This window comes from Raphanus sativus, chromosome 5 (genome assembly GCF_000801105.2).
Source record: "Raphanus sativus cultivar WK10039 chromosome 5, ASM80110v3, whole genome shotgun sequence".
NCBI classification, from domain to species: Eukaryota; Viridiplantae; Streptophyta; class Magnoliopsida; order Brassicales; family Brassicaceae; genus Raphanus; species Raphanus sativus.
In genome coordinates this window covers 725,109-740,869 of record NC_079515.1, presented here as the reverse complement: position 1 = coordinate 740,869, position 15,761 = coordinate 725,109, and the positions used below count along the sequence as shown (strand labels likewise).

Here is a 15,761-nt window from a genome sequence, read left to right as displayed (position 1 = left end):
TTAAAATAGTATGTTTCTATGCTTGTAGCTTTAAAGTTTAAAGTTAAATATTGAAGGAGAAGTATATTGAAAAAAAAAAAGAAAATATTGAAGGAGAAGTATGTACAACACAATTTTGTTTGGTTGCATTGAGACGATTTGGGCTTTATCAGTTAATTATAGCCCAATAGAATATAAATAGGGTCACAGGCCTATTAATTCGTTCGGACCGCACGTGGTGGGTTTACGGACTCTATATAGAAGTACAAGGTTCGATTTGAAAAATAATAAACGTTTGGGAAGAATATAAAAATCAAAGTGGGCCAACACATTACAGCGCAACCGAGTGTGAAAGGTGTTGGCATCCATTGACTTGTTCCACTTCAGGACAAAGGTTAAGCACCAAAAAAAAAAAAAAAAACACTTCCCCGGCGAATATTCTCTCGTTTTCCGGCACCGAACAGCGGCGTAGATCGCCAGTTTAACAGACAGTGGATTAAAATGGCGGTGGACAGTGTGTATCTGATGCAGTTTGTGGAAGAAACATCGTTTTACAATCGCATTGTTCTGAGTCACCTCTTGCCGTCGAATCTATGGGATTTTTTACCGCATTTTCTCCAGACGTGGCTCCGGAACTACCTCGCCGGAACCTTGCTCTACTTCATCTCAGGCTTTCTCTGGTGCTTCTACATCTATTACCTCAAACTTAACGTTTATCTCCCCAGAGGTGATTTTTTAATTCTTTAATTAGTTTCCTGTGGTGATCTCGATCTTGAAGTTTTAGTGATCTGTTCGATGCTGCCATCTTCTAATTGGTTCTTGTCAATTTTCAAAAAAAAAAAAAAAATGTTTTCTATTATCACACTGTTACTTCAATTGGACTGTCGCATCTGAATGATGAATGTCATGCTTTGGTTTGGTAGTTCAAATTCTTAGTCATGATAACAACCTCAATAGCTAATTTTTTTAGTTTGTCTCTGTCTTGGTAAATATCTGGATGGTGTGAGAACTCGTTTGTAATAATTACATTAAAAACTGATGAGCTATGTGTACCATACTTCTTTAATTCTGATTATTTCTCTAGATGTAGTTTATGGCAGAGGAGACTCTTTGTGCTTGCGTTATATACGTTTTGCTTGGTTACAACTACCTCCAAATACACTGGTAGTTGCAGTGATTGTTTACTTTGAATCTTGACTTCATTTGATATTAGGAACAGAGATGTGTTCTGCTTGTTCTATGAAGCTTTTTCTAGAAAAATTCCTGTAATAAAATATGTAGTTATCACTTTCAATCTTCTAGAACGGTTAGTCCTTTGTTTTAGTTTATAATCTTTCTTTTTTTTTATTAACTTTGTCATCAGATGCCATTCCTACAAGAAAGGCTATGCTTTTGCAAATATCTGTGGCAATGAAGGCGATGCCTTGGTACACTCTGCTTCCAACTGTCTCCGAGTATATGATCGAAAGTGGCTGGACCAAATGTTACTCTAAGATAGGCGAAGTCAGCTGGATACTCTACTTTGTTTCCATCGCTGTCTATCTTGTTTTAGTCGAGTTTGGTATTTATTGGATGCACAGAGAGCTCCATGACATTAAGCCTCTTTACAAATATCTCCATGCCACCCATCATATCTACAACAAGCAGAACACACTCTCTCCCTTTGCCGGTAAGTATATTTTAATCTCTTAAGTCATTTCAAAGATTGGTAGCATTCAGCAGGGTTTTGGTTTTTTTTTTTCCTCAGGGCTTGCGTTCCACCCACTAGACGGGATACTTCAAGCAGTTCCGCATGTGGTAGCTCTGTTCATAGTGCCAATTCATTTCACAACCCATCTAGGTCTCTTGTTCATGGAAGCGATATGGACAGCGAACATCCACGACTGCATCCACGGTAACATATGGCCTGTGATGGGTGCAGGGTACCATACGATACACCACACCACTTACAAGCATAACTATGGACATTACACCATATGGATGGATTGGATGTTTGGCTCCCTTAGAGACCCTCTCTTACAAGAAGAAGATTATAAAACAGAGTGAGAATGCCCCTTTTGTGTTTTCCTTTTCTTGTTCAAAGTTGCAACCTTTTTATGTTTCTCTGTCAAACCGTTCCAGTTATTTTTTGTTCAGAGATGTTGACTGCAATTTTGCTGTCCTTTTTTTTTTTTTTTTTATGGCATCTGCAATTTTGCTGTCTAGATAACATTCAGAGGTAGAGTTAGGTAAGGTTGCTGAACATATAAGGAAGATATTTTTGTTCAGTGTAAAAATCGCAAAAAACAAGTAAGGCACCAAAAAAAAGAGAATAAAAGGAAAACAGTCAAAAATTCAAAAAAAAAAAAACATAACAACCGAAGAAAATAAGGCCTAAAATTGCTATAACTGGAACACAATCAAAGACCGAAACAGCAGATCACATTGTAATCATCATCAATGCATCAAGACGCGTACCCTCTCTCTCTTTTAACTAAACCAAGTTTTCTTCCTAAATCATCAAAACAAAACCCATAAGGCGAATCCATCAGCGTCAGGTAAAAAAACTTCTCCTTTACTCTGTTTTTTCCTAACACACGACGAACAGAGTCGGTAAATTTCGTTCTCTAGTTTCAGTTTTAAAAAAAAACTTCTTTTGAATATCAGTGGAGGAATAAAGGTTGTTCCTTTCACATGTGTTTTTGTTTGTTTATTGTGTAAGACATATAAAACATTAATATTTGACAGTGCTCCTCCAACTTGTGTAGATTAGGTTGTCCCCACAGAGCCTATCGCTCCTTCAGCTGTTACTGTGTGATGTTGAATTGGGTTTTCATCTACTACTACTTATTAATAATTTTAAGATGGTGTGTGTTCCTGTCAGTTTCTGTCTTGCTCCTCTCTTGTCTATTTTTTTCAGCCAGCTAGATCTTCTCTCTTTATTGTTGTTCCTCTTCTTCAGCTAGGGTGCTTTTAACTGCTTACTATGCCTTTTCTGAATTTTGGGGGGCTTTTTCAGGTTTGTTATTTCTTGCTAATGATTTTTGGGAAATGGTTTTCAAATTGGTGGGTTACTTTCTCACTTCAAATTGATGCCTTCCTTCAAATGTTTTATGTTTTTTACTGTGTGCTTAGGTGAAGTTAGCCTTTTTTGTCGAATCCTGCAAGCGTCTCAATTAAACTTTTTAATTTGCATTAGTACTATCAAGTCAGTGAACCTTGGTTCCAGATTCGTTTTGGTGATGACAGCAATCTACTTAATCATGGTTTTGTTTAATCTTTTTTTTTTGCCTCAACATATAAATGATTCCTCTCTCATCTTTTCTCTTGTGGTTCTGTTTTTAGACTTGTTTGTAGATAAGTGATATCATTTGGTGGATAACTTTAGTTTCCAGCTTGAACATGGGAATGGTTATTGTAGTACTAGTAAGTGGTTAACGTAAAAGAATGATATTTTTTTAGATTAGAAGAAAACCAATTAGTTATGGCAGTGACTGACTTAGCAATTTATGCAGGCTGGTTTGGTGATGAGTTAGGTTGATTCATGACAATCATCACAGTTATTGAGTACCAGTTAACAATATCAACTGACTCTCCAACCAAGTCCTCTTCTATAAGCATTAGCAAGTCGATATTTTTTTTTGTTTTTGTTTCAGTTGAGTTAAAAGTGCACATGCTCAGGAAAGTTTAGGAAATGATTTACTTGTCTTAAAATATTGTTTCTTGAATATTTATTTTGGGGTGGTTTCTTGTCTTTCCCTTCAAAAAGAAAACTTGTTACCCGGAAGAGTTTGTGATTCTTGGGATGATCTTAGGCTGTCACAAACCGGGGACCTGAGGTTTCAGGGACTGCTGATAATTGGGTCTCACCATCTGACATTCCACTCATAGATCCTTATAGTAAAGAAGAGGTAGAGCGCTAGATTTCATGCTCTATCAGTAGATTTTCTATTTGAGTCTATGTTGCTATTTTTTCACACGGGTGCACGTACCACCTTTCTTGCTTAGATTGTTTTTGTGTCTCCATCTCTATGACCGCTTCTAAACGTAAAGAGAAAAAGGAAAGAAGTATTTAACTGATGATGTCATTGTTTTATGTCTCCGAGCAGCACAAAATGAGAGAAGCACAGCTAGGCGCTCACACTGTGAGGTCCCATGGAATGACACTTGCAAGGACTCACATGCATGACTGGATCATACTCGTACTACTCGTTATCCTTGAGTGCATACTCCTTATCATCCACCCGTTTTATCGCTTTGTCGGGAAAGATATGATGACTGATCTGAGTTACCCTCTAAAGAGTAACACCGTACCAATCTGGTCTGTCCCGGTGAGTAAGCTTCCATGAACTGTCATGTTCTGACATTTTTTGAAGACATTTTTCACAATTTAAAAACCATTCGTTTCCTTTAAATGACAGATCTATGCGATGTTGTTGCCATTGGTAATCTTCATATCTATTTACTTCCGTAGAAGAGATGTATACGACCTTCATCATGCGGTGTTAGGTCAGAACTTTAAAAAAAAGGAGGAGATTAATGTATTTATCAAAATGTATGTAATAAGCTGGCCTTTTCGGATGTGTAGGTCTGTTATACTCTGTTCTGGTGACTGCAGTACTTACTGATTCGATAAAGAATGCTGTTGGTAGACCACGCCCTGACTTCTTCTGGCGTTGTTTTCCCGATGGCAAAGCTGTAAGTTTCCCCCCATGAGTTTTTTTACTATTCCTGTTCTGTCTCTTGAATATCTATTTTGCTTCTCAGGTTTTTGATAGCCTCGGAGATGTGATATGCCATGGTGATAAAAGTGTCATAAGGGAAGGGCACAAAAGCTTCCCAAGCGGACACACCTCTTGTAAGACAAAGCCTAGTGTTGTTTATTATTTTTCTTGAGCATTTTACAAAAAGATAGTTTTTTTTTTTTTTTTTGCTTTTTACAGGGTCTTTTGCGGGTCTAGGATTCTTGTCGCTGTATTTATCAGGGAAGATTCAAGTATTCGACGGTAAAGGCCACGTTGCGAAGCTATGCATTGTCATACTCCCTTTGCTAGTTGCAGCTCTTGTCGGTATTTCCCGTGTAGATGACTATTGGCATCACTGGCAAGACGTGTTTGCAGGAGGCTTGCTAGGTTTGCTCTCTCTACACTGCATACTTGTTTCCCATTTTAAACATCATTCAAACTGATATCATCTTCTACAGGTCTCGTGGTCTCTACGTTCTGTTATCTTCAATTCTTTCCGCCACCATATCACACCGAAGGTAAAACAAAAAAAAAAGAATCTCGGATTACATTTACAGGACGCTGGAAAGATTTGTTGTGAATTTATGATAGAAGTTTTTTTTGATAATTTTTGAAGCTTGGGGGCCATATGCTTACTTCCAAGTGTTGGAGGCGGCACGAGCACAAGCGCAAGCAGCGGAGAATGGAGCGGCTCCGGGAGGTAACGGTGAAGAGGAAGACGGAGGGTTTATGGGTTTACATTTGGTGGATAATCCGAGTATGAGGAGAGAAGATGTTGAGGCTGGTAGAAGCTGAGATATGAAAGAAACACTGAAGCTGGTTCGGTAGATTCTTTGTTTGGTTTGGTTTAACTGGTTAGACCCAGGTCTATTAAATAAAGTTTTATTGATTTTCACTTGTTCAGTTGGGACTAATCGAACCATAGGTTTTTTTATCAACTTTGAACCATAATTAATGACTTTTGCTGTCGCTTATAAATGAAGAATTTTTTTTTTTTTTTCAACTCTGGTATGCTATTACAAACTATGAAAATATTATAGAGGATTTTACAGCCGACAATTCTACCCATCACTGACTGCATTACTTCACCTGAACCATCCTATCGGATCCATGCGTGACGGTACTCCTTGCGCCATGCTGCATAATCTCTTATAAGCCTTTTCTCCGCATAATTTCGTCTTCACTGGGATTCGAAACTCAGACTTCCTGGTGTAAAAGCATTAATGAACTCTTGGTCAAACCATTGGACCAAAGAGGCTTCTACACGAAGAATTGTTTTTCTATGTAATGCATTATTATTAGAAATTTTTATTAATTATTTATTTTATTCACATCTAAAAATAAATAGAAATTCTAAAATTTATTAATAAAAATTACCATATAATACATGTAATATTACAAATAATGGTTTATGGTAACTAATTGTAGAATTATAGAAAGAATATACAATATGTCATCAATTTGTTTATTTTATCAATTTTTATTTTTAATTATATAAAATACTAGTATAATTTTTATAAAAATAAATATAATGGTTGTGTACTTTTATACAAATAATTATATTCCTATGTAATGCATTATTAATATAACTGTTTAATGTTTTTAAGTTCTGCACATGGTTTATAAATCGTTTATATATATTTTGAAATTATTTAAAATCATTTTTCATTCTAGCTTACAAAGTCATTTTATTATAGTTCACATATCATTTATATGACTTTTGTTTAATCGTTATAAAAGTTTATAAATTCATTTATAATACATATAACATGATAAAAAATCATTTGTAAATTCTTCTAAATCTAGTTATTACAGTATAAATGTGTAGTTATGATAATTATATATGTATTGTTAAAACTATTTTATTTTAAATTCAATTATTGTACGTTACATCTAAATAGTTTTCTAAATTCGTTGGTTATGTTATAGAACCACTTTACATCAAAATGGTATAAATTATTGAATCACTTGAGTTATAAAACCACTTATTAGGATTTACGAAACTATTTATAAGGATTTTTAAATTTATGAGTAATAATTCATAAAATATAATCTGGTTTTAGTGTATAGTTTCATCGAGCACTAACATAAGATGATGGTCAAAGAGTTTAGAACCTCTGTTGTCTCTGTTTCTTTAGATAATGAAGATTTTATAATGTTAATTCCACTAATCGAGGCAGTATTTGAAATTTTAGTAATCTAAATATTAAAAAATTAGAATGATTTCTATATACCATGAAAAGATAGTTTAGAATACATTAATTAAAATGTTGAATGTGGTTTGAAATTTTTAAACTAAAGTAAAGAGTATAAACTTCAGTATATAGAGCATTTACCGAAAACTCATTATTTTAGAAGGGGCTAACCCACGGATTTTGAAAAAAAAAATCAAATATGTGAAAATCTGGTTTTAGTGTATAGTTTCATCGAGAACTGACATAAGATTATGGTCAAAGAGGTTTAGAACCTCTGTTGTCTCTGTTTTTCTTGATACTGAAGATTTTATAATGCTAATTACATTAATATAGGTAGTATATGAAATTTTAGTAAACTAAATATTAAAAAATAAAATGATTCATATATATCATGAAAAATATTTTAGAATACATTAATTCAAATGTAGAATGATGGTTGCAATTTTTAAACTAAAGTGAAGAGTATAAACTTAGTATATAGAGCATTTACTGAAAACTCATTATTTTAGAAGGGATTAACCCACGGATTTTGGAAAATTTTCAAAAATATGAAAATCTGGTTTTAATCTATAGTATTTCTTCTAAACCTTTTCTTCATACAAACGCTATATATACATCGAAATGATGTTTATTAATACAAAAATAAAACACAACAAAAAATTAAACGTAGTTATTTATGATAATTTTAAATAAATATTTCTTATTAATAAGAAATCTTTCTTATATTGAATATTATATTGCATATGTTCTTTTCTCTTTTCAGAACATCCTTGCAATTAGTTTTGTAACGTTTGATTTTCAGTTATTGCCATGTATATATTCAACACTTCGTGGCAAGTAAACATGAATAAGCCAACTTTTTCAATCAAGCCGATTTGTTTGTTTAAAAACGCACGGCATGCATGCGTTACAAAAACTTTATTTATGCCTGAAACGACCAGGTTAAGAGTATCTTAAGTGGTGGAAGCACCTTAACCTAATAGTTAAGGTCTAAAAGTTTCTACACCCAGATCTGGGGTTCAACTCCCAGACTATACAATTTATTGCAGAATTTTTCAAATACAGATTTCAAGTCCCGGAGAGAGTGCGGTTTATTAGGCAACTATGCAGATTATAGAATGAAGGATTACAGGTAACTATGCGATTATGGAAGGAAGAATTACAAGAGATCTTCAATATAGTGCAAGTAAATCTGGTCAAGTGTGGATCTTCATAGAACGGCTCAGATGATGCAGTTAGGCGTAGATCTTCATAAGACAGATAGTATTATCGGTTGTCGAATCGTCTATATAATATTCCTAATAGTTGTAATATTATAATAAATCAGCGTTAAAAAATAAGAGTATCTTAAGTCTTAACCCAATCACAATCCATGTGCTGTTTTTGCTTACTGTAACAATAAATTATTGTGCTTAATTGCATTTAAATATAGTATGTATATGACTAATTACATTTAATTATGATTAACTATATGATTGATTGTACGAAAGTAATACTTTTTTTTTTGTTCAAAGTACGAAAGTAATACTAAATGAAACATTTAAACGTGAATGCAAGCGGGAATAAATGATATTTCACGTGGTTTGTTTTTATCTTGGCATTCCAGTTTTTACTCATTTAGCAGTGTAATATTACATAGCTTTTCTATAGTCATCGACCAAGTCAACGGTAAATGCTCTATTTGATTTTGAAATATCAATAGAGACCTTAATAACTTAAAAGAATAATGAAAACAGCTTCAACGAGAGTATCTAACGCAATTTCTTATAATTAAACATATTAAAAAAAATAGAAAAATGAAAAATGAAAACCAAGTTTTCATTTAAGAGCATCGTTATTGCAAAAACCCAACTTGGGTTTCTAATTTTTTTTTTCCAATCTTTTTTTGTCCGAATTAAAAAAAATTAAAAATGTACTAATTGCGGGCTGCTACGTATCGTAGAGCCCGTAAACAGTAAGAGAAACCAATTTTTTTCGCGATGAGTTTGTTGATGTTGTGTGGGGTCCACATGCACTTTTTCTTTTAAAAACTCCCAAGAGAAACCGGGATATTAGTGCTCTAAGATAGTTTAAAACTCTTTCGGAGACCCTTTGCTCCATCTGGTTCTTTTATTGGTTTGTTTTAAGAAAGAAAAATTAAAATTAATTGGTTATCTAAACTTTATTAAAAGGAATAGTTTGACTTTTGAGAAATTCATATTGGTTATGTTGCTCTAATAGTAATTTTTTATTTTGAAAAGTGCAAGAAATCGATCATATCACTAATGTTGATTTTACTACTTAGTTTACATTATTTACAGCGGCAATATGGTACTGCTAAACTTCTTATCAGAATTGTTACTTATTCATTTCACAGAAATCTTTGTTTTATTGATTGTTGGGTTGTTATTGAGTATATCTGAAATTTAAGTAATAGAATAATCGTCTAATACCCAAAAAATAACTTTTTTATCAGAATTCCGATTACAAACAAAAGAAATTGTCGGTTACCGTTTTATATATAGATATATTTATTTAGACATCACATATATAAAATCACACGAGATCTTTGAACAAGAAGTCCTTCTCTTATTCCACTTCAAACACAACAAGACTTTAAGAACAACTCTCTTAAGCCTTAGGTTAAACTCACAACTCAAAATCTTAATATAACTCGTCACACTCGACATCATATATATAGATAAGTAAATAACCTATTCCTAGTTGATAAACACATAATGATCTTTATCCTTCAAGATCATAAATCAAATAGGATTTATCCAAATCAATACTTGGGCTTCAAGCTAACTCCAACAATCTCCCCCTTAAGCTTGAACCCACTCACATCTTTCACTCCAATCAAACTTCTCATCTCCTTGAACTTAATTCTTCCCAGTGACTTGGTTAATATATCAGCTCTCTGCTCAGTTCCAGGCACATGTTCCACCTCTACTTGTTCATTCTCCACGCACTCTCGAATGAAATGAAACCTCCGATGTATGTGTTTACTACGGCCATGAAACACAGGATTCTTTGTCAGTTGAATTGCTGATTTGTTGTCGACCCTTATGATCACCCGTCTGCAGTCTTCATTCATGACTTCGCCCAACAACTCTTGAAGCCAAATAGCCTGTTTAGCAGCTTCGGTGGCAGCCATAAACTCAGCTTCACAACTAGACAATGCCACTATTTCTTGCTTTGTTGAACACCATGTTATAGGACTGTTCCCAAAATAAAAAATATGACCTGTTGTACTCTTCCCATCATCCTCATCAACATTATGAGAACTATCACTGTAACCTTCCAGTCTTAGCTTATCTCCACGCTCAAACCGAAGACCTAATGAACATGTCCCTCGTAAGTACCTTAGTACCTGTTTCAATGCCGCTCCGTGAGATTCCTTAGGTGCCTGCATATACCTACTGAGTACGCCTACACTAAAGGATAGGTCCGGTCGAGTATGTAGTAAATAACGCAAGCAACCTATGATTCGCCGATATTCCTTCTCGTCAATGTTCCCTTCGTCAGGTGATTTAGAGAACTTAGCATTAATTTCCATAGGAACATGTGTTGCGTTGCACGAAGCCATCCCGGTTTCTTCAAGAATCTTTTGTGCGTACCTGTCCTGTTTAAGCACAATGCCATTTTCTCCTTGAAGCACTTCAATTCCTAAGTAGTAAGTCAACTTACCTAGGTCACTCATCTCAAACTTGGACGCCATCTCTTCCTTAAACGCTTGTATCATCTTTAGAGACGACCCTGCAACCAATAGATCGTCCACATAAACCACTACTACCAGCAGTTCATCATTAACTTCCTTTCTGTATAAAGAAGGTTCCTTGGAACAACGTTGAAAGTTCAGGCCCCGTAGTATCTGGTTCAACTTCAAATTCCACGCCCTTGGTGCCTGGCGTAAGCCATATAGAGCTCGCTTAAGTTTGTAGACTTTATTCTCTTGTCCTTTTACAATAAAGCCTTCGGGTTGAACAACAAACACCTCTTCTTTCAACTCTCCATTTAGAAAAGCAGTTTTAACGTCTAAGTGGTGAATCTCCCAACCTTTAGAAGCAGCCAATGCTAAGATTAATCTGATTGTTTCAATTCGAGCCACGGGTGCAAAGACCTCGTCATAGTCAATACCATGTCTTTGCACATAACCCTTTGCTACTAACCGAGCTTTAAACTTGCTAATGCTCCCATCAGCATTACGTTTTATCTTGAATACCCACTTAAGGCCGATCGGTTTCACTCCAACAGGCAACTCACACAACTCCCATGTATTGTTTTTCTCAATAGAGAACAACTCCTCCTTGCAAGCATCGATCCATACTTTCAGTTTTCTTGCTTCATTGAAGTCGTAGGGCTCATTGTTCACAAGCATCAACAGTCGTTCACTCTCAATCTCGCACAAAAGAATATAATCATCAAGGTACGATGGTTTTGAGCTTACTCTCTGTGACCTTCTCTGAGGTTGTGGAACATCATCTTCCTCAGCCGAGTACTCATCATTATTAGCATCATTAGTATCAATAATATCTTCGTCTTCTTCCCCATTCAGAGAATTATTCTCTTGCTCCTTGTCACTCGTTTGATGTCTTACTTCTACTGTAAGCTCCTCTGTTTTTGAATACTCTGTTTCTTTACTCCAGTCCCACTCTTCTTCTTCCTCAAAACAGACATCACGGCTCACTACAATCTTCCGAGTCTTCGGATCCAACAATCGATATGCCTTAGATCCAGGTTCTGTTCCTAGATGAACCAATACTCTGCTTCTATCATCAAGTTTCTTTCTCCCCACTGTTTCTGTTCTGGCGTAACAAACGCATCCAAAAACTCGGAGATGAGCTACGTTTGGCTTCCTGGATCGTAGCATCTCATAAGGTGTCCTTCCATCCAAGGTTCTTGTGGCTACTCTGTTTATCAAGTAGGTGGAGTGTCTTATAGCCTCACCCCATAGGTCGTTAGGGACACCCATATGCTTCAAGATGCTTCTAGTCATCTCCATTAGTGTTCGGTTTCGCCGTTCAACGACCCCGTTCTGCTGTGGACTGTAAGGTGCAGTTAGATGTCTCTTAATACCATTGTTGTTGCAGTAGTCTCGAAACTCATGAGATATAAACTCTCCTCCTCTATCTGATCGAAACATCTTGATCTCACACTGTGTTTCTTGTTCGGCAAGTATTCGGAAGGTTTTAAACTTTTCAAAAGCTTCACTTTTCTCACTCAACAACACTGTCCACATGTAGCGTGTATGGTCATCTATCAACACAAAGATGTATCTCTTCTGTCCTGGTGTCGGAGGCGAGATCGGACCGCATAGGTCTCCATGAATCAGTTCAAGTGGAGCAGAGGCTCGGAATGATGTTGCTTGCGGGAAGGATTTCCTGGTTTGTTTTCCAAGTAAACAAGATACACAAGTTTCCCTTTTTATCTCAATCTCAGGTATACCAGTAACAAGACTCTTCTTCATCATCAATCTCATTGTATCAACATTCACATGACCAAGCCGAGCATGCCACATAGTTGATTCAGAGGATTGCTTGATTTGTAAGCAATAGGTACGGTCAACTTCTAGAACAACCTTATAAAGTCGGTTTGCTGATCGTGCAGTACGAACCATGATTCTTCCAAACTTATCAAACAGAGACAGTGTATTCTCCTTCATACGTACTTCACAACCTGCTTCGGTAGCTTGTCCCAAACTTATAATGTTTGATTTCAATCCCGGAATGTAATAGACATCCTTTAAGGTTTTCTTCTCTCCTCCATCAAACACAAACATAATGGAGCCTTTTCCCTTTATGCTAATCCTTGAGTCGTCACCAAATCTGACTTTGCCAATCACTGTTTCATCAATCTCATGGAAGAAGCTCCGATTCCCACACATATGGTTTGATGCTCCGTTATCTAGATACCATACATTCTCTATATTTAGGTTAGTCTCAAAGATAGTAGGATTTACTTTCCTTTCGTTTAGGTAGACCAGCTCATGTACCATCAAGTCATCCGCCTTTTGGGTATCATCATCTCTTTTTTCAATCGTCTCTTGGAGTTTAAGTTGCTTATCAGGGCAGTCTGAGGCATAGTGACCTTGTTTCTCACATCTGAAGCAAGTAATGTGAGAAATATCTCCACTCTGACGCTGTCGATACGCCTCTTTCTGTGTATAAAACGATCCCGTACGACCGCGTCCTCTTCCTCTCAAACTGTTACGACCACCACGGCCTCTGCCTCTCATTCCATTGTAGTTACCTCCATAGCCATCTTGACTTGTATCACCATACATAAGTTTTGTTTGATCATCAGATGTTTCTTCTACTTCTTCAGAGATTCTTTCTTCATACGCTTTCAATCTTCCCACTATATCTTCGAAACTAGTTGTTTTAAGATCAAGAACCTGCTCAAGCGAGGCAACCATATGTATAAACTTTTTCCTTGGTAGACTTTTCAAGAATTTCTTCACTAGTTTTGTTTCGTCAATAGTCTCTCCCAAAGATGCAGCTTTAGATGAAATTTCTGCAAGTTTTCCAGAGAAAACGTCAATTGTCTCATCATCCTTCATCTTAAGCTTGTCAAAGTCTGTCATAAGCGTCATAAGCCTAGCTTCTTTGACTCTCTCCGCACCAACATGTCTTGCTCTGATTGCTTCCCACACCCCTTTTGCAGTAACTATGTTACCGACTTGTAGTATCATTGCTTCGGGTATGGACTGAAACAGGTAAGCTATAGCCATATTATTTTTCTTTTTATCCTGCGTTTCATCTTCTATTGCTTCCCAAACCTCACAGACCTTGAGAGCTATCGTCATTCTCATGGACCAGACGGTATAGTTTGTAGATGTCAACATAGGAAACTTGACAGAAGGAGGGCCGGTATCTTTGTCTTTGTCTTTCACGATTATATCTTTGACGTCGCTCATGATTACTTGTGAAAACTATTAGGAGGCTCTGATACCAAATATAAAATCACACGAGATCTTTGAACAAGAAGTCCTTCTCTTATTCCACTTCAAACACAACAAGACTTTAAGAACAACTCTCTTAAGCCTTAGGTTAAACTCACAACTCAAAATCTTAATATAACTCGTCACACTCGACATCATATATATAGATAAGTAAATAACCTATTCCTAGTTGATAAACACATAATGATCTTTATCCTTCAAGATCATAAATCAAATAGGATTTATCCAAATCAATACTTGGGCTTCAAGCTAACTCCAACAACATATTCATAATTCTTTAATTTAAAAAGACTCGTGGTATGTCTCATTGTTGTATATTATTAAGCAAATAATTAGTGACATAATTGTCATTATTATTAGATAATACAGTACTATTATATCTAAGGATGCCATGTTTAACACTCCATCTTTTGTCAGCTCTCTATATTTATTTAAAAGATAGTCTCTCTCCTCGTATCACACACATGCACAAGAGAAAGAAAAAGAGTAGAGAGATCTAGAGAGAGAGAGAGAGAGAGAGAGAGAGATGACTATGACTCTGCCCTTGAATTCGACGATGAAGACGCCAATGAATCAGAATCCTGTGGTGGCGGTATCTTCTTCGTCGTATCTTTCCTTGTGTCCGAGTTTTCCGCGTGATCTTCGTGTTTCGTGCGTTGCCACAAACCCCAGGTGTGTTTTTCAGATCTTCACTGCTTTTATTCAATGGTTAATTTTGTGGTATATGTTTGACTCATTTGATTTTTTTCAAAAAAAAAAATGTGATGAAAGATCGATGCTTAGTAATTCAATGAATGGAATGTATATATATTGTCTAATTAAATAAAGAGTTATTCTTGGGTTCACCCCCTAGGATGAACCTTTAGATTCACCAACCAATAGGATTCAAGTATTTTATATTTAATATCTTTTTAAAAAGTAAATAAAATATTGTTAAATTATATTATGTTTTCAAATAAATAGCTAAAAATAAATAAAAATAGTTGTAGTTGCAAAAAGTTTTTTTAATAAAAACTCTAAACCCAAAATACTAAACCCTAAACCCTAAATACTAAACCCTAAACCCTTGGGAAACCCTAAACCCTTGGGAAACCCTAAACCCTTGGATGAATCATAGTTTTAAAAATTAAAAAAATCTTTTTTTTCAATTATTACTGTTTTTGTTTATTTTTAGCTATTTATTTTAAAAACATAATATAATTTAAGAAGATTTTGTTTCTTTTTTAAAAATATATTAAATAAAAAATACTTGAATCCTATTGGTTGGTGAACCTAAAGGTTCACCTAGGGGGTGAACCCAAGAATAAGTCTTAAATAAACAAAATTTCAACAACTCACGTTGTAATATTTTAAATTCAAGAGAAAAGTTATAAGGGCTTATTGCAAAAGTGACTCAAAACTTGAATTCAAACAGAAAACTAACCTTTTCTTTTGACTCATTTTTTTTTTGAGTTTTTAACCCCACATCTGCATTTTATCTACGAAAATGCCATTAACCCTTTTTTTTTTTTTTCGAAAATGGCTTCTTTACTGTCTCAACCTCATTTTCTTCAAGTATTTACAATATTGCCACTGCCATGAATAGTGGGAACAACCTTGTACGAACTGTTTGGAGCTTTTAATGCCCTTTAATGCACGTAAATCTCTTTACACTCTCTCTGTTTCAATTGTTATGAACTAAAAACAACATTTCTTTCACTTTCTCTCCATATTCATCCAAAAAACTGAAGCTTTTGATTCAAAATTGTTTGGAGCCATATTTCTTTCGTTTTGACTTACGGTTGCTTTCGTTTGAGGTTCTGGGTGGTTGGAGAAGACCCTGTGTGCAAACAAAGTCATCTCACCTAGTTGAAGGTACGAATTTGAATTTTTTTCAAAATCTGTTCGCGTAGAAGACTTACAAGTAAGTCATCTGTATGT

General features: G+C 35.3%; 2 protein-coding genes across 6 annotated transcripts; both read left to right on the top strand.

Moving 5' to 3' along the window:
• The first annotated feature begins 333 nt into the window (after positions 1-333).
• LOC130495140 (delta(7)-sterol-C5(6)-desaturase 1-like) lies at positions 334-2,246 on the top strand. The gene is made up of 3 exons (XM_056986289.1): positions 334-706; positions 1,343-1,648; positions 1,727-2,246. The coding sequence occupies exons 1-3, from the start codon at positions 481-483 to the stop codon at positions 2,023-2,025; spliced, it is 831 nt and encodes a 276-aa protein (XP_056842269.1). The 5' UTR covers positions 334-480; the 3' UTR covers positions 2,026-2,246.
• Positions 2,247-2,368: 122 nt separating this feature from the next.
• On the top strand, positions 2,369-5,702 carry LOC108862849 (putative lipid phosphate phosphatase 3, chloroplastic). Of its 5 annotated transcripts, none has more exons than XM_056986285.1 (9): positions 2,807-2,825; positions 3,774-3,869; positions 4,068-4,289; positions 4,380-4,467; positions 4,547-4,656; positions 4,726-4,816; positions 4,902-5,090; positions 5,162-5,221; positions 5,320-5,702. In XM_056986285.1, exons 1-9 carry the CDS (start codon positions 2,823-2,825, stop codon positions 5,496-5,498), a joined length of 1,038 nt encoding a protein of 345 aa, XP_056842265.1. In that variant the 5' UTR covers positions 2,807-2,822; the 3' UTR covers positions 5,499-5,702. The 5 variants fall into 5 exon arrangements, with proteins under 5 accessions (XP_018492612.1, XP_056842265.1, XP_018492609.1 ...); XM_018637107.2 differs by lacking the exon at positions 2,807-2,825 and adding an exon at positions 2,832-2,977; XM_056986286.1 differs by lacking the exon at positions 2,807-2,825 and adding an exon at positions 2,838-2,977 and having other exon boundaries at positions 3,728-3,869.
• Positions 5,703-15,761: the final 10,059 nt, after the last annotated feature.

Excerpts from the sequence above, each read along its gene's own strand:
- LOC130495140 (XM_056986289.1), top strand. The coding sequence starts at position 481 with ATGGCGGTGGACAGTGTGTATCTGATGCAGTTTGTGGAAGAAACATCG. Across the intron at positions 707-1,342 it reads TAACGTTTATCTCCCCAGAG|ATGCCATTCCTACAAGAAAG; the intron begins GTGATTTTTTAA and ends CTTTGTCATCAG. Across the intron at positions 1,649-1,726 it reads CACACTCTCTCCCTTTGCCG|GGCTTGCGTTCCACCCACTA; the intron begins GTAAGTATATTT and ends TTTTTTCCTCAG.
- LOC108862849 (XM_018637107.2), top strand. The coding sequence starts at position 2,945 with ATGCCTTTTCTGAATTTTGGGGGGCTTTTTCAG. Across the intron at positions 3,870-4,067 it reads ATCCTTATAGTAAAGAAGAG|CACAAAATGAGAGAAGCACA; the intron begins GTAGAGCGCTAG and ends GTCTCCGAGCAG. Across the intron at positions 4,817-4,901 it reads CCCAAGCGGACACACCTCTT|GGTCTTTTGCGGGTCTAGGA; the intron begins GTAAGACAAAGC and ends TGCTTTTTACAG.